Source organism: Taurulus bubalis, assembly GCF_910589615.1.
Source record: "Taurulus bubalis genome assembly, chromosome: 15".
NCBI lineage: Eukaryota > Metazoa > Chordata > Actinopteri > Perciformes > Cottidae > Taurulus > Taurulus bubalis.
Genome location: NC_136603.1, coordinates 19,744,078 through 19,762,286, shown reverse-complemented (window position 1 = coordinate 19,762,286; position 18,209 = coordinate 19,744,078). Strand labels below are relative to the sequence as shown.

Below are 18,209 nucleotides of genomic sequence, written 5' to 3'. Positions count from 1 at the left end.
TAAGACTTGGGAGTTGCGCAGCCATTGCACATTTTTTGTAAAGAGTACATTAAATGTATTGTTTTGCTGCGTGGTTTTATTTTTGTTGGTAGAGACCAAAAAAAGAGCTAAGAGAAAAACATCAGATTCAAATATGTCAAGTGGCTCACATCCAGACATTCTGGATGTGGAATCGGGCAACTGATTGCTCGCCCCCAAGTGGCCAAAAGAAATAAAATAAATCAATGTCTTGACGGATGTGGTGTTGACCCCGTGACCCCTCTGGCATTTCACATCCGGAGAGAGAGGACCAAGTCGACCTTCCTGTCCCCCATTCATTGTTGACTTATATCGTGCCAAACACTAACCAAAAGCTTAAAAAAAAAAAAGGTTGCTACATGTTTGGCTTTCTTCATGAGCCTCATTTGCTGCTTTGGATTCAAACCACATTCATGTAAAATGTCAAAACAAGACAAACTATGATATGGCCTCAGAGTTGGCCGTTCGCTGTCGGACTGTAACCGCCGGCACGAGAGACCATCTCCGAAATCATTTGATTCTGTTAGTGTGAAAAATATTGCTTAATGGAGCTTTAATCACACTCTCCACCTTGGGATAAGTCGTGTGTGTGTGTGTGTGTGTGTGTGTGTGTGTGTGTGTGTGTGTGTGTGTGTGTGTGTGCACGTGCGGTAATGGAGTAACTTGGCCATGTCACTTGCTGTATATCTCTCAGCAGGCAGTGGGAAATGAGGTCTAATCGGAGGGATATTAAAGTCACAATAGACTGCTCCTGCTATTAAGGCCTGTCAGCCCTGGCCTCCTCTCTCTCACCTTGATATCTCTCGCTCTCTGAATATTTATATGCCGGCATCATGGACTACTTGCACGGCGCCATATGTGCATTCCTCTTCATGTGTGTGTGTGTGTCTGTGTGTGCTGGAGCGTCAAAAAATGTATCGTCGCTGTCGCCACTCGAGGTCTCTGAATGTGTGTGTGTGTGTGTGTGTGTGTGTGTGTCCCTGCTCATGCGGTCCCTCTACTTCTTGTCCTCTGCAGGTGCAGCGGGGGCGAGGCTGCTCTCAGGTCAGAACAAACCCGCGGCCATGGATGTGGATGAGGAGGAGAATATGAGTGAGTCGATTTTTTTTTTATTTTTTTTTTTTCTTCAATTTCATCAGGCCCGTCCGTCTTCCTGTCTTCTAGATGTGCGTCTGTGTTTTTGTTTTTCCTCCTGCCCGTCTGCCTGCACGACTTCCTGTGTGCCTTCTTTGACGTGTAATCAGTGCTCGCCTGTGTCAGCAAGTTGTAGCACCTATCTCACATTTTACAGAATAAAGTAACATGCCACGCAAACCAAACTGAATGCAGATCTAACGCCGTACATATAAATGTTTCATAACAGCATGTCTGGGAAAAAAAAATCGGTGTATCTTGTTGTGTTGCTAATCATATTGCCCCATGACGGCAGCCATCGTCTGTCCTCACCCGAACCGAGACACAGAGCAGTGCATGCACCCACAAACACACCCGGCCCAACTTTATATGGGGAGGAAGTAATCATTCCATCCGAGAGGCTTCGGGTCATATTACCTCGTCCGCCACTTCTCTCTTTGAGAAAGTCCCCTCCACTCCACAGCTTATTGAAAGTTAATTAGACATTTCGGTTTGAGCTCGGTAGCCGAGCCTCAGACGGCACGGAGAGGCGTGATTGAGTGTGTGTGTGTGTGTGTGTGTAGCGATTCTGAACTCTTTCTGAACTCTGTCAAACGAGTGGTGTCGCTGCCCCGCAGAGCCTTCACCTGCAATCTAAATGAACAGTTCCTATTGTCTTTGCGCTGTTGTCATGCGTTAAGTCAAATGATGGCGTTACAAGATTGGTCTTTGTTGTCTTGCAAAGCCTCTGAAGCCTCCTTCTCTATTATGCCGCCAGTCAAAATATACATATTTAAAAAGTAAAACACAGTCCAAGGTCACACAAGCCTGTTTCCTTAAATACAAAGGGGACACCAATGGAAAAAAAAAACATGAAAGAATCTTTTCACGTTCGTGTGACAACCTTTGTAGTTCTTGAAATTCTTTCATCACACGAATCATTCCCAAAAAAACAAAAGCCCAACAAACAAGTGGCACTTCAAATAATGCCGTGATAGAAGGCTTTAGTTTTTTTGCATTATTTTGTTCGTGCAACCCTAACTGTGAATTTAAACTCTGACAGATCCACCCATGAGGTTTAGTCTTCACATATCTAACGGCTGCTGATTACACAGACGCTGGCATGACGACGATCACAGGTGTGTGTGTGTGTGTGTGTGTGTGTGTGTGTGTGTGTGTGTGTGTGTGTGTGTGTGTGTGTGTGTGTGTGTGTGTGTGTGTGTGTGTGTGTGTGTGTGTGTGTGTGCGTGCGTGTGTGTGTGTGTGTGTGCGTGCGCGCCATTACTCATTGCATGTGTCATGGCTGCTGCTCTCTGGCTTTTGTCCTCTGGTCTGATCTGGAGTACCACTACTGGAGAAAAGTTATGATACTATACAACTTTTTATTTTTTTTATTTTAACCCTGTGGACAAAGTTTAAATATGATAAGTGATGCAATTTTGAAACGGAGAGAGGGAGCAGTGTGTGATTACATTTTTTGATTGGCTTATTGTTCCCTACACCCCATACATCTAACTGTTTTTGAGAGAGGTATTGACAGTATTTAAGCACATCATGCATTCAATTCAATGGAAATGTGCAGTAGGTGAAAGCTCCGTGCATTTAATCCATTGCAGGGAAACGTAATGAGCAACAGCACTGCATGCTGTGTTTTTATTTATTTGTATACAAGTCCATGTCCTTGTTTAACTCGTACAATTGTCCGCCACAGCATAAATTACTCAACTTATGCCGCAGCATCTGTGGTGGTTGAAGGTCCGTTGGCTGAGATTGTTTCGCCTTGGCTTCGATTGTGCACAGTTTACGCTGCCTCTCCCTTCCCTCGTTTATTTGCAAAATCCCAGTTTCTAGAATGCACGCACACACCGAAACACATTGCATGTTTTCCGTGTAGACATTGCTCGTAAATTGAAGGAAATGAAGTTTGTGTTCTTGATTTTAGAAATAATTGTTTGTTTGTTTAGCCTTTTTTAGAGATGTCAATTGCAGTATGCAGATGGTCACGGCATGCCACTTTGCAACACTGTGTTCTCTGACAAGCTCCATGGGGGGGATCTCAGAGGCGCAGGGTCTTTATGAATGGCACCTCATTAGAAACCGATTTTGAATTCTGAGTTTCCTCATTTTGAATACAACACTCATTCTTTTCCAAATCTTATGAAAAAAAAAAAAAAAAAAAACGTGTACACAGCGTTTTCAACCTCCCACCAGTGTCACCAGTCAAGACTTTAGGATCCTGCAGTAGGTGGAGTCTTCTCCTTCCGCCTCTTTGATGTATCCTCCCGTTTGCCTGGTCCTCAGCTCCTCCCCCTGCACTCCTCCCCTGCACCCCCTCAACCCAACCTACAACCCCACTCATGCACTGCGGCCTCTCTTTCTCCTGAGTACCGCAAGGAGTAACCTATCAAGCCTTTGCTGAAGGATGTTATAAATGAAAATTTTTGCCAATATTCCATCCACTTTGCTAACTGGATACGGTGATATGTGTTCCCCAGTAGGGTATATATTGCAGTTTCAAACTGAACACTTAAAATGAACCTAGTTCCTCTGTAGGCACTCGAGCAATTACAAATTGATGGAGTGGATGAGGAGCAGCTCTGTTGTGCGTCTTTGTTGAGTGTTGATGTGTGTGCATTTTTGTATTTGAGGCGCGTAACCTGCGACCTGAGGAGAGTACGGTAGTTAAATATGTCTCCAACTTTACCCTGGCCATCAGAAGAACAAGCCTTCGTAACTATAACTTTAGGAGGTTCATTTCAAAATAAAAGACTAAGCAACCAAATTATCGTCAATCTCCCTCCACTGTTTTGAATGTTGACCGTCTCTAAAGACTCGGCATATCTTTAACAGCAATAGATGTTCTGATGGCGTTCTCCTATTTGTAGTGATATCAATAGTCTCCAGGTTACTATGTTCAATGCAATTTAAAAGACAGCTTCTCTTGCTTTGATTAAGGAACACAAATCATTGGTTCAGTTCCAAAGAGTGATAAAGGAATCTATAAATTTTGCATTTACAAGATCCTGCAACGAAGGCGTTGTAAGTTACTCTTTCTGGGCACCGCAGGTTCGAGCAGCACCGACGTTAAGGAAAACCGAAACCTGGACAACGTGTCCTGCAAAGACGGGATGGGAGTGGCTGAACAGCTCCCCAATGGAAGCGGACTGGGCAGTCGAAAGCGCCCCTTAGAAGAGGGGAGCAATGGGCACACTCACTCCAAGTTCCGGGCCAAGAAGCGCAAGAAAACGCCGGGTCCGGTCCTGCCCAAGAACGCCCTGATGCAGTTAAACGAAATCAAACCGGGTCTACAGTACAAACTGCTGTCTCAGACGGGGCCGGTCCATGCACCGGTTTTTATCATGACTGTGGAGGTCAACGGACAGATGTTCGAGGGCATGGGCCCGACTAAGAAGAAGGCGAAACTAAACGCGGCGGAGAAAGCGCTGCGTTCCTTCGTCCAGTTCCCCAACGCCTCTGAGGCGCACCTGGCCATGGGTCGAACGCTGACGGTGAACACAGACTTTACGTCCGACCAAGCCGACTTCCCAGACATGCTCTTCAACGGCTTCGAGACCCCGGCCGCAGCGGAAGACTCCTTTTATCTCGGCTCCAATGGTAACAACTCCTTAAACTCACTCGGGGAGTACCCGCTGCCCACGCCGCCCGGCAGCAACCTCGCCCAGGCCCCATTGCCCCCTCCGTCGACATTCAGCTCGCCCTCCAGCGGCAAAAACCCAGTCATGATCCTCAATGAGCTCAGGCCCGGCCTCAAATATGACTTTGTCTCGGAGAGCGGCGAGAGCCACGCGAAGAATTTTGTGATGTCAGTAACGGTGGACGCACAGACGTTTGAAGGCTCAGGGCGCAACAAGAAGCTGGCTAAATCCCGGGCGGCGCAGGCGGCGCTCTCGGCTCTATTCAACATGCAGCTAGACCAGACGCCATCCCGGCAACCCATACCGAGTGAGGGATTGCAGCTTCACCTACCCCAGGTAAGATGTTTCTTTCTCTCTGTATCGATACCGCAGTTTGATTCAGCAACGGCAGGACGCAGTGATGCCGAGCTTCTCAACGCTGATTGGCTTTCGCAACTCGGCGTCAGGCAAATTTCGCCAATTGAAATATTTAAACTATTTGCATGTAATCTACTCGCGCGAATAATAACTATTTTGGTGTGAATGCACCATAAGAGTTGAAAACGACAGGCAGAGGTTGAAATCCCAGACACTATGATGGGTTTTTAGAAGTGCAGGGTGATGTAAAGCTAAATAAAAAAAAAAGTATAACTCATGCCACACATTGGATCCAGATCAGCTAATCATTGGCGGGCGGGTAATCAAGACGCCAGCGTCTGGCCCTTATCTTTCTTCATTTTCCTCGTGGTAAAAGCACAAAAAAAGGAACTACGCCCTTCTTCCCAATGAGTGCATTCCAAAAATGAACTGGCTGATTAGATAAAGTCATGAAAGTCTAATTTGGTAATTTGCTCCTAAGAGATTTTACCAAAAAAAAAAGATGTGGCCGGAACTAAACAAGAAAGCATCGCTGTTTAACCTTAAAACCTCGCCCAGCTCAGGTGTGCAGGGATCCAGGGTGGCTGGTTGCTTTTGATGCCACTGTAGAAGTGACTGTCAGTGTGTGGAGAGAGATAACAGTCGGCAAAGCTAATCAGCACAACAGTCAACAGTCTCCCCCCACACTCTTCTTCTCTTTCCTCACTCTCTCCACTTTGTCAACTGATTTATTCGACGAGAACCCCATTTTAACGATTGAGCCCCCACTAATTGCTCTATTAATTCTCTGTGGCTCTGTATTTAATTTCCGCAGTCTGTTTCCATCTGGCAAGGAACTAATGGGGACAAATGGTTTCGAATCCACTGCTGTTTAAAAACAACAACAACATGTTAAATTTTGTTTAGTATTTTAGAGTTTTGTTGACGCTCAAACCATAAAATTCATCACAAAAAACACATTAATCCACACAGGGAGCAAAATAAGTGTTCTTTAACTCATTCCCGAGAGGAAACATTATTTGGACATACGTGTTTTTTGTAAAGGCCTAGAAATTAACAGTCATGCCGACGCCGTAGGCGACCTTGGCATCAGAAAGTCAAATGATCCGGCTACGAGCCGGTGACTCCAAAGTAGCAGCGGAGTAATGTTGGACTAATCTCTTTAATTCGTGGTCATCCAGCCGTCATCTCTCCTCTTGGTTGTCGTCATGTTCCGTCACATTAGCGCCGGGTAAAGAGGAGGACGGGTCTGTCCAAAAGAACAAAAAGAAGTGTGAAGTTCACTTGAGGTTCAGACTGGAGTGTTTTTTTTTTAATCCTCGCGGAATGCCGACAAACACTTAGTTCACATCTGCTGCTCGGGGTTTACTCGTTCGTTTGTTGTGTGTGGGATTTTTATTTTTTTGCCTCGCTGTCAGAAGGGAGATGGTAAATTATAACTGTGGTGCCAAACTCAAACAGCCGCCGCTTGAAAGAGAGCGAGGTATCCCTCAGGGGGTCAACCCAGTTTCACTTGTTGCCGCTCCGACGCTTGTTTTGAAGCCGAGTGCGAAACACTGTGACAGGTACATGGTGCTCTAGGGGAAGATAACATCAGACGCGCTTTGTAAACTGACATATCTGACACAAGCTCACGTGTGTGTGTGTGGGTGTGTGTGTGTGTGTGTGTGTGTGATCCCAGGTTCTGGCTGATGCAGTGTCTCGCCTGGTGGTGGATAAGTTCAGTGAGCTGACAGAAAACTTCACCTCCCCCCATGCACGACGGAAAGTCCTAGCAGGAGTCGTCATGACAACAGGTACGTTACGGGGGAAGACGCGTTTCGGCGCTTTCGTGCCGACAAAATACCGACTGTCAATTCTCAGGTTTTACCTCAAAGGAAAATAATCAAGTTTCAAGGCTCTGAGAAAAAAAGAAAAAATGGTTCTGTGTGAATTTGCTCAGATAATGTTTTCTAAAAATATACAGAAACGATAATCATGCTGAATGGAAACGACAACCACAGTTTTGTTTGCAGTGTATTTGAACTACTGAAGTATTTTAGGCATTTGTGCTCCGCTTGAGTGTGTATTGTCTTGTAGAATGGACAACCCAACAGAATATACAGTAGTTAAAGCTTCTCCAGACATGTTTGATGACATAACATACCAGTATGGAGACTGACTTAATTATGTGATGAATTATTGTAATAATAAATAACAATTCAGGACATTTATATCAATGTACGTATTTGTTACATTTTGTTTTCCAACATTATTAAAGCCATTTTTAAGTCTAGCCTGATGTTGCCTTCTACATCAAAGAATGATCCAAGCCCACACTGAGACATTCAGCGTGTTAATGTAACGCTGGTGTCAGAGGTTAACCCAATATGTTCTGTCATTGGAGGAGTCTGGTGAGTCCAGTTCTCAGTGTGCTCAGAACGAGGCTTTTCAGCCTTCAGAACTAAATGAAAATAGCTCTATGAAATTGTCCGTCCGAGGCAAATATGCAAAAATAATTCATCTGCTTCGTGTTCGTTGACGTGTAAAGTGACGGCACGGTCGGTGTCGTGTGTCTGTGCATCTCTTCTCTCCGTTGCTTGAGAAACACACGATTTATAAGCTTGTTCTGCCGTTATTAATTATTGAAAACACACTTGTGCAGTACCGTGTCAACGCTGCCGCCGCCTGCGTGTCAGTCAGAAACTCAAATTATAGTAAAAGACGGCTGTAATAATTTCCCAAAAATCCTAAAGTAAAATATTCTGTGTACGAACACTGGACCTTTTATCATTACTCCGACAGAGCGTACCGTGAGAAGACTCCGCCTTTAAATTCGCCTACAGCCTGTGTGTTATTACAATAAAAAAACTATTAAATAACCAGTAATAATGAATCATAACCACATTTCTTTCCGCCCGGTCGGTCAAAATGACGGACGATGTTAACTCCTAACGCAACCACGGATCAGCCCGTACTCAAAGCCCAGTTATCGGTACCGGGAGGGGAAAGGTCCACTTCACACTTGTGTAAGTCGCATACTGGACCGCGATTGGCTGCTGAACTCTCTCACAAAATCCTGCTTACTTCCTCATCCTGTTAAACTGAGAGTTAAGGTGAGAAAGATCCCCCTCCAGCAGACAACAGGCACTCTGGAGGGTTAGACAAGAACAAAAAGAGACTGGATTTCTTTCTTCTTTTTATTGCGACAGACACGTTCACAAACGGTCGCCTCCTGTCCGATCAAGGGCATTAAAACACAATTTGGACCGGCGGTTCTCTCCGAGTATATTTACTGATGTATCTTTTTGTTTCCTTTTATCCACCCCCCTAACAGGGGTAGATGTGAAGGAGGCACAGGTAATTTGTGTCTCCACAGGAACCAAATGCATCAACGGTGAGTACATGAGCGACCGCGGCCTGGCTCTCAACGACTGCCACGCTGAGATCATCGCCCGGCGCTCGCTCATCAGGTACCTCTACTCCCAGCTGGAGTGCTTCCTCAGGTCAGTGGACGCTGTCAAATCTGTTTCTATCTCCATGTCTTTTCACATCTAATTCCGTCCATTTGAAGTCAGAAGAAGAGCGTTTGTTTTCCTGATCAAGTCTCCCATGTCCCGACCGCAGCAAGGAGGACCAGCAGAAGTCGATATTCGTGCCGTGTGACAAGGGAGGCTACAGGTTAAAGGAGAACGTTCAGTTCCACCTCTACATCAGCACCTCGCCCTGCGGAGACGCCCGGATCTTCTCCCCGCACGAGGCCGGCGTTGAAGGTCAGAATACAGTTTCAACAACAGGGTGTTTTTATTTAATTCAGTTTGTAGGTTTTCCTCTCTTATGCTTGGTTTCATTTAATTAGAATCCCCGCCCCGAATCCAAATACGCATTACAGACACATTTAAACAAGACTCTGGTAATTAGAGCTTTTTGTCATTCGCTGTCTGTCTCTATCAGTCTTCCTCCCGCCCGGCACACTCACACTGCCGGTCTGATTAACCTCCCTCTAACTCTTGTCAAAGTGTTTTCCGTTGCACATGGCAGACTTAATAGAAAACAGCCACATTCAATTAGTCACTGAATAGATGGCGCCTGCTGGCGGAACAGTAGGAAACATTGATAACGTAATAATAAATAATAGGCTTTTCTGGAAGCCATTTTTTTCATCCGTCTTGTGTTGACAACTTTGTAGATGTTTGCACGTTGATAGGGATCCAAAAAATTGTCCGGCAAGTCCGTGATTGCTTCTACAGTTGTGTGCTTTTATGCATCTCTTTCTTTTTTCTTTTTACCTTTTACATGTCGCTCAGACCAAGGAGACAGACATCCCAACCGGAAAGCACGGGGCCAGCTGAGGACCAAAATTGAGTCGGGCGAGGGCACCATCCCCGTGAGGTCCAGCAACACCATCCAGACCTGGGACGGGGTGCTGCAGGGGGAGAGGTTGCTCACCATGTCCTGCAGCGACAAGATCGCAAGGTGATTTGGCTCAAACTTAGGACCGTTATCCATCTGTGGGGCTGCAGACACGGTTTGTAATTAATATTGTAATTAATATTCGGTTGGAACCAGCAGCTTGCTTTTCTTTGTTTCTCTGTCTGTTGTTTCACAGAGAATCATTAAAGGAATACTTTGGGTTTTGGGTTATTTGGGCTTTCTTGCCGAGGTTCTAACTGCAGGTTAGCTTAGCTTAGCATAAACACTGGAAACAGGGGGAACGGCTAGTAAATACACCTACCAACCCCTCCAAAGTTTATTATTTAACACATTCAAGCCGAGTGGAAAAATCTTGGAAAAATCTTTCCCAAAATAGGAATCGGAATCTACATTTTGCTTCATATGCAACATCATATTTAGCCATAAAGTTTCAAGATACTTGTACTCTTATTTATTATTCTTATTAGTTTTTATTTACTCACGCTGTGATAAATTGCATCACATCCCGGCGTTGTCATTTCAAGTCTATCATTTCCTCCAGGGAGTGTCAGGGACAGCTGAATTGATGGATCCTCTGTCCCCGGGGCATTTCTGCAGGCAGATCATGGCGTCTTTAGTCTCTGTCCATGTTCAAGGCAACACTGTGCCTCCCTCGTGATGAACGATAAAACTTCTCCATAACTCTTCTCCGGAGCCCTCTTTTTGCTCCCCCTCCCTCTCTCTCCTCCTCCCAACCGGGATGGTAATACCTTGCCTGAACGCACGGAGTGATTGAACGCAGAGCGTGCGCTCGGCGGGGGGGAGATGTCGGCCGGGTGGCGGTTGCTGTTTGCACTGCGCGACCAGTCTGGTTTGCCTCTTTTCGCCGCATCAGTGCTGGTGTGGTTTGGATTTAGTGCGCCTGTCCGAAGTGGAGCGATCCAAGTCAGTAGAGGGCAAAATAGGTTGGAGACCTCACACAGTCATGCAGGGGTCCTGACCGAGCTTTACTTAGATAACGAGGAAAAACACTATATATATATACATACATACATACATACAGTATATATTGACCTTTTACAGTTTAGATAAGGTAGCGTTTCCCTCCCAGTGTAAGGAAAGGACTGCTGTTTGCGAGGCGCCTGACTCTGCCCTCTCATGACACAGCTGTTAACCAGGTGAGAAATCTGCCGCCCACCTGCTCCTGTCCCCGGCGCGTGAGTGATTGCTCGCCGCGGGGCTGCTATTTAATACAGCGACCGACTGGCACACTTTGACCGTGCGGGGGAGGAGGGTCCGTAACGTTCCCGCCTTACCTTATGTTTTCTCTCTCCTCTGGGTTTTTTCTTTCTCCTCCCTTTGATTACACGGCCAGCCCCTCGGCCTCAGCGAGGACATGCTGTGCTCTGCCTTAGTGCTCTTCAGATGGGCTCATTAGCACAAGGTGCGGAGCTCTTATGGGATATTTATCTCTGCCCCCTCTTTTCTTCCTGTCGTTATTTTCTTTAGCAGCTGATTATGTGAGCCGTCTGACTTGTTCCAGCCGTGTGTGTGTGTGTGTGTGCGTGTGTGTGTGTGTGCACAGAACATGGTATTGAATAAGATAACAGCAAAGAAGTACAGAGATGTTTGATGAGAAAGAAGATGAATGCCTGTAAAAACATTCGTCAAAATGTGTGTGTGCGTGTTTGTGGTTATTTTATTTTTTTCAGGTGTATTTGTGTAACCCTGTTCTGATGAAAAAAATGTGTGTGTGTGTGTGTGTGTGTTACCGCGTAATATTATGACGCTGTTTGAGTGCTGAGTGTGTGCTTTACTGCTCGCAGCTATGAATTCTGAGATTGCAATATCACACACAGTATCAGGCACTCCCTCTCACACACACACATATGCACACAGGGAATATTGCATGTGGAGACCGTGGTGTCTCTGGAGTAGCCCGGGGTCTTGTGCTCGCATATTCCTCATTGTTCTGGGTCCATGTTGGTAATTTCACACACTCTAACAGTCCGCCTGAAGGGAAAGGGAGAATAACAAGAGCTCATCATCCTGTTTTTGTGAATTTTTTAGAGAGTTCTGTAAAGGATAATCAATATTTTTCTTAATATTGACAAATCCAACAAAACGACCAATAGCAACAATGCATTTATCCTACTAACTACTAGTATTGCCTGTGTTGTCAAAGCACTCTCTGTGTCTATTATATAATATGTTGTAATCTATTCATAGCACTGATTAATTATAGAACAATAATACCTACTACAAAGCAGTTTATAAAGTATAATTATACTTCATAATTACTGCTCACTTGTTCACATTTCCCATTGCATTGTAATCACTTTTATAATGCATTATCATTCAATTGCAAATCATTAAAAGATATGATTGCTGGGTTTAGATAAAGTGAAAAAAATCCTTTCAGGAAGATTGTAGTGCATTATCGTTATGTCTATGATGCGGTTTAGACATGGGCGTCGGAGAAAATGTTGCCACGTATTCTTTTGTGTCGTTGAGCTCTATTGTAAAAATAGTCAAAATGCATAGTTGAGCCACACTGTTGCACTGGGTGACACGTTTCTTTATTACCATGAACATAATAATAGTTGTATTATGAGTCAATCCCACACACACCATCTGGTTGCCGTAAATTCATATTAATACATCAAATGTACGTTAATCAGAAGCTGAAAATAGTCCACATTTACTCTTCTTTGAGTAATGTTTTCTAAAGCCATAGAACCTAGCTGATGTATGTTTTAGCGATGAATTAATGGGCTTGAGGCCTTTTTAAGTCTTCCATGTAACTTCTGCTTCCTCCCTCTTTTTCCTCCCTCTCTCCTCTCTCTCCGTGAGGTGGGGCGGGCGATGCTTCACAGAGCATGTCAATGGGAAAATGACTGGGGAGAGAGATGGCTAATGACACAGCATAGAAATACACAGAAGTTTGTAGGAAATGAAATTGGATACCCCAGAGTGTACACAACTGTAGGAGTGTGTGTGTGTGTGTGTGTGTGTGTGTGTGTGTGTGTGTGTGTGTGTGTGTGTGTGTGTGTGTGTGTGTGTGTGTGTGTGTGTGTGTGTGTGATTGTGTGTGGCAGATTGCATTGGGTGGTTATGTACTAATATATTTTTGTGTGTGTGTGTCCACTTATGCACGTTCCACATTATCATACAGTATTTCTTTGTGTATTCAGTCTTCTCAATAGCCAAGAGACTTTCTTTTCTCTTCATGTTCATCATACACACCACAGAGTCCCTGGGAACTTTTTAAGCTGATTATAATTATTTCTTCATGTCATGCATTAAAAGTCGTTTCTGAAACATATTTTAGTTCCCATGAAATCAAAGTATTCCACTGTTGTTAATTGCTTTGGCTGGCCCAACAAACCAACAAAAAAGTGCATTTCAAAGTATTCATAAAGTGTGACTTCTCCACCCACAATGCAAAAAAATAGTGGGTTAACATTCAAGTTAGCGTTATTTTATTCATGTACCAAATTACTTTCTAGAGCACAAATGAACGCGTTCACACGTAGACGGTCTGGTGGAGAGAAGTCTCCATGTTGAGCTCGTAGCTGCTGTCGATCTGAGGTTTGTCAGCGGGCCGTAACGCACACTCGGCACTATTGGCAGCTGTAAACGTCGAGCTCAATCTTCTGACGGGAAAGCGCAGCGCTTCATTCGCTGTTTCATGGGAACCGTAGGACAATGAGGAGTCGACAGTTTCTCTGCTGCAGCGCGTTCGAATGCTATCAATGTTTTCTGATATTTATGCTCGTGAACAATATCAGAACCAGAATATTTGGTTTGGTCTGCTGTGACTGTGACTATCTGCTAAATAACTGTGTTTCAAATGTCAGACCTCCAGAAGGAAGTGTATATTTGAAGTTGACAGTATTGAAACAAATGCATCCATACTCACCAGAAGAGCGCGGTTAAAACTGCATATTTCCAACAAACAAGCTTATATTCCAGGTTATCTAATGCGCGTGTATGTGTGTGTGTGTGTGTGCGTGTGTGTGTGTGCGTGTGCTCTGCAGGTGGAACGTGGTCGGCATCCAGGGCTCTTTGATGAGCTACTTCACGGAGCCAATCTACTTCTCCAGCATCATCCTCGGCAGCCTTTACCACGCCGACCACCTCTCCAGGGCCATGTACCAGCGCATCGCAGACATCGAGGACCTGCCCCAGCAGTTCGCTCTCAACAGGCCTCTACTCAGTGGTGAGTGCCCGCTTTGATGTGGAGCCGATGGAGGGGATAAGATATCCACTGAAAGATGCTCGCATGGAGTCTTTACATGACGAGACCTGGCGGCGCGATCGTGTTCACGCGGTCGTATCTCCTTTGTTAATCTTGGCCAATCAAACTCCAGCTGTCTAAATAGCAGAGAGCAAGACGGTACTCGTGAGCAGTAAACACATTTATCCAGCTCACCGGTCGGTCCACAGCAGGGAGACAGAACTGCTTTCCCCCCTCTGTTTGATGTGAGCAGACATTTACCTAGTCCCTGTGGAATTTGAATAGCTTTAACATTTTGTGTGCATTTTTCAGCATTGGCCTGACCTTTTTAAAAAGGCCATATAGTCCTGGACTCATGCAGTTTGTTTCCATTTTTAAGATGTGGAGTTCAGTCTTTGCCTTCTGGTTGAGGACTTTCAAATAGCATGTAACATTTTCCTGGTACAAACGTTAGGTTTGCCAAATCTTTTGGTTCTTAATTCCCATTTACCCCTCAGTCATTGTTCCTTTTGGTATTTTTGCTATTTTTGTCAATGGAAGGTTTTTCATTTCTAGCTAGCCACCGTCAACATTTGTCGTCAACTGAAACGACAAACGTCTCTCGCAGAGTTCACCAGCTCTAGCTAGCTAGCTAACAACCCACTCACAGAGCTAACATTAGCTAGCTAGCTATTGTTAGCTCTGTGAGTGGGTTGAAAATGTACTTTTGAATGTTTCCAGCTGGCTCGTTTGAATGGAGTATCTTGGAAACAGGGTCCACATACATATTTAATGGCTACATTCCTGACGTCATGCTAGAAAAGGTGAAGAAGCAGACATTGTTCCAGATGTAGAGGCTCCAGCCATAAACGGGGACTTTTAGCGTAACCTGTAACCCACCGGCTAATGTACTTATTAGTCAATGATGTGCTCTGGTCTAGGTAAGCTATTAAGCTGGATAAGCTAACGTTAGCATACGTTAGAGCAGATAAACACACTGTTGGATTTATCCCATAGTCTTGGGGTTTTGGTTCATGAAAGACTCAAAACCCTTCAAATGCCGATTGACATTGACCAAATTTTGGTTGCCAATGAGTTATTGAACAATTGTTCTTTTTTTTTTTTATAATTAATAATAACAATAAACAAAACCCAATCCATGACATGATTTTGTTTAAGCTTCTTAAACAAAATCTCAATATCAACATTTGTTTTAGATCCACTGGGACGTCGAGGCTAAGGGGCATTTCATCACATGGCCTGCAGCTTTGTGCGGCTGCCCCTCCTCCTCCTCCTCCTCCTCCTCCTCCTCTTCCTCCTCCCCGGTTGCTCTAAATGTCGGGTAAAGGAGATAATGGTGGGGGTTATTAACCTTTTCCGCTTTAGAGAGTTTTTAGCGGTGAAGGGCTGTGGCGTAAGAGCGCTGAGGATTTCATCCCCTTTAAATCATCTTCTGACACAAGTGCTGTCAAATGGAACCAAGGAGCTTAATACACACCCACACACACACACAAAGAGCAGGACACTGGGATTTATGGCATCCATATATCTCCCATTTATGCTTCAGATACAGGAGAGGCTGATGCCCAGTGCTGTGCTGGGAGAAAGCAGGCTCTGACCTCGTACTCCCCCTGACTGGATGGTGTTTTTTCTTCACTCAGTAGCACAAAAAGAAATTAAAAAAGCAAAGAAAATAAGTTAGTGTTAGAGCTGTGGGAGCAGCTTTCATTTGAGGGAATGGCTTGCCAGGTTTGGTGGTGCCACATCCATTGTTTACCACATCCGTGCAGGCGGGTAGCAGGAGGCGACGTTTCGCCTCCCACGGACGCCGTGGAGGACGGAGAAAGAAAATAACGATCTCATCACAGTCCTTTTTTTCCGCTTGAAAGCTCGAAGACATTTCCTGCTTTGACACAATGTTTTGGTAAAAAAGGTTCTTAAGCTGTGGACAGTGCCGCAACACGTTTAACTCTGCGTGTCCGTCTGTTGTCACGCATCGGCTGTCCAGTCATAACCTCCAATCCGTCGGCCATTTTTCTCCCCCGCCAGGTATAAGCAATGCCGAGGCCAGGCAGCCGGGCAAGGCGCCCAACTTCAGCGTGAACTGGACGGTGGGGGATCAGGCCCTGGAGGTGATCAACGCGACTACAGGCAAGGACGACATGGGCCGCGCTTCACGTCTCTGCAAGCACGCCCTCTACAGCCGCTGGATTCGCCTACACTCCAAGGTAGATCGCACTGCATCGCTGAGAGACTGCACAGGTCAAACAGGATGTTGAACTACAGCCGCAGTATGATGACTGTACCCAGACCACATACACACATGCAACAATACAATGCATACAAGTTAACATCTGCAGACACTAACCCAGAAAGTTAGAGCGAGGAGAATCAGTCGCTGATTGAATTTATTTTATGAAGCACAGATAGGGAAAGAGCGATTAGACAGAGCTGCAGTTAATGTCATGAGCTTTGCATGTTAATAAAAATGTATGAAACCATCAGAGCTCAACTTCTCCCTCCTCTCGCCCTCTTCAGCTGTCATCCATCTTGTGGATCAAGGTGCTGAAGCCCAGCTCCTACCATGATGCCAAGCAGGTGGCCACAGAGTACCACTCTGCCAAGCTGGCGCTCATCAAGGCCTTCCACAAGGCCGGCCTGGGGGCCTGGGTCAAAAAGCCCAGCGAGCAAGACCAGTTCACCCTCTGCTCCTGAGGGAGTCAAGGGGACCAAGGGATTCCTAAAACACCTTCTTCTCCCCACCCCCCTCAACACACACTCTCCTTCCCTCCATGACCCAGGCCCCCTATTAGGAACCAGCCCACAGAGACACTTACCTCCGTCCCGTGTGTCGGCACGTGCTGCACTGTGGAGACAAACGTGCGTAGTTTCACGAACCATCCATAGCTCGTCACAATCATTCCTCAGAGGATCTCGGCCTCTTTTCTCATCGTTTTGATTTTAATCCTCTTTTTTTTTTCTCTGTCGTTTTGATTTTAATGTTTTAGTTTTTTTCATCTGCTTGTTTTATTTGTTTCAAAACTGGAATCCATGCTTTTCTGAAAATTATGCAGTTTTTATCTATTTTCTGGATTGAGTGTAGCCAGTTTAAGGTGAAATGTAGCCTAGAAACACAGGAAAAAATATGGACCTGAGAAGAAAAAAAAAATACAAAATGACTGAAGTTATTTTAAAGACGCGTACATTTTCAGGATGTAAATCTAGTGCTGAAACGAAAGAGAACAAAAGATAGTTCTCCTACAATTTAATGTGTGTCATTTGGTCCGGTCCTTAGATGAGACGACGTGTTCTTTAGACTCTGTATTAAAGATGAAACATGTTCCAAACTGTTGTGGCCCTGTTTGATTCACTGACTGGTTAGAATAATACAGGCCAGGTTGTCACAGCAGTTAAGCACACTTTTGTTCCTTTTCCTTTTTAATGTCCCGTTCATTAATCCGTGCACATGATCTGCAAGTTATTTTTATGTCACTCTCATTTCATACTTGAACAGTAAAGGTGGAAAAGGGGGCGGGGGGGTCGTGTTGAGAGCATCGCAGCGCCCTGCCTCCCCCCTCCCTCCGACTCCTCCCCCTCGCCTGGGTCTCAGAACAAGCTTTGGGAGGTGCTGCACGTTGTACTTTTTATTTTTTTCCCCTTGATCTAAGCCATGGCTTTGCATGGGAACTGAACTAGGAGGCCTACCGAGCAGGAAAAAAAAGAAGAAGAAGAAAACCTGTGCGTGGTGGCGAGCCCCGTGCGCTCATCAGTGAATGATTTCTGAATGATTGCCAGCATCTTCCTCCACGGGCAGCTTTGAATCTTTGTCTCTATTTTCTGAATTTATTGTGATTGTTTGTTTTGTTTTTCATAAGATTGGGCATTTAAGGATTTGGGACGTTACTGCAGTGAAACTAGTGATAGGCAGACCTCTAAGATCTGGTAACTGTCACTGTGTGTGTGTGTGTGTGTGTGTGTGTGTGTGTGTGTGTGTGTGTGTGTGTGTGTGTGTGTGTGTGTGTCAGAGATGCCAACGTGTTGTAATCCCCTCCGCGTAGTTCTGTTCTCCAAACGCCGAGAGGGACCGGAGCAGTCTCTCTGCTGAAGCCTCCGCCACCGGGTCGCAACCAAAAAAATGTGTCGCTGTGTGTGTGATGTCACTTCCTGTCTTCTACACCTCCAGCAACACCTCTGTGACCTCACCTTTACACCCTGAGTGCATAGATGTCCAGAGTGTTTTTTTTTTTTCTTCCCCGATTTGTAAATGATGACGTATTTACCAAGTAACTGCAGTCAATCCCTATTCCCAGCTCTAGGAAATGTGTGTGTGTGTGTGTGTGCGTCTGTGTGTGTAATCTGCAGAATGCGTGTGCTCAGACGTCTTTAAGCATACTCTGTGGAATCTCCACCAAAGATGATGTCCATGTGTGTTTCCGCCCCACTATTCTAGCTTC

General features: G+C 45.2%; 1 protein-coding gene across 2 annotated transcripts in view; it reads left to right on the top strand.

Moving 5' to 3' along the window:
* adarb1b (adenosine deaminase RNA specific B1b) overlaps positions 1-17,093 on the top strand; it is a gene marked incomplete at its 5' end in the record, with an annotated part of 35,542 nt that extends 18,449 nt beyond the window's left edge. The window contains 9 exons of one of the 2 annotated variants that reach the window (XM_079231437.1): positions 1,042-1,110; positions 4,198-5,123; positions 6,826-6,940; positions 8,461-8,629; positions 8,751-8,896; positions 9,431-9,599; positions 13,577-13,758; positions 15,805-15,983; positions 16,294-17,093. In XM_079231437.1, coding sequence (XP_079087563.1) covers positions 1,042-1,110; positions 4,198-5,123; positions 6,826-6,940; positions 8,461-8,629; positions 8,751-8,896; positions 9,431-9,599; positions 13,577-13,758; positions 15,805-15,983; positions 16,294-16,470 — 2,132 coding nt within the window. In that variant the 3' untranslated portion in view covers positions 16,471-17,093. Of the gene's footprint in view, positions 1-1,035; positions 1,111-4,197; positions 5,124-6,825; positions 6,941-8,460; positions 8,630-8,750; positions 8,897-9,430; positions 9,600-13,576; positions 13,759-15,804; positions 15,984-16,293 lie in introns of both variants that reach the window. The other variant, XM_079231436.1, reaches the window with a different exon arrangement.
* Positions 17,094-18,209: the final 1,116 nt, after the last annotated feature.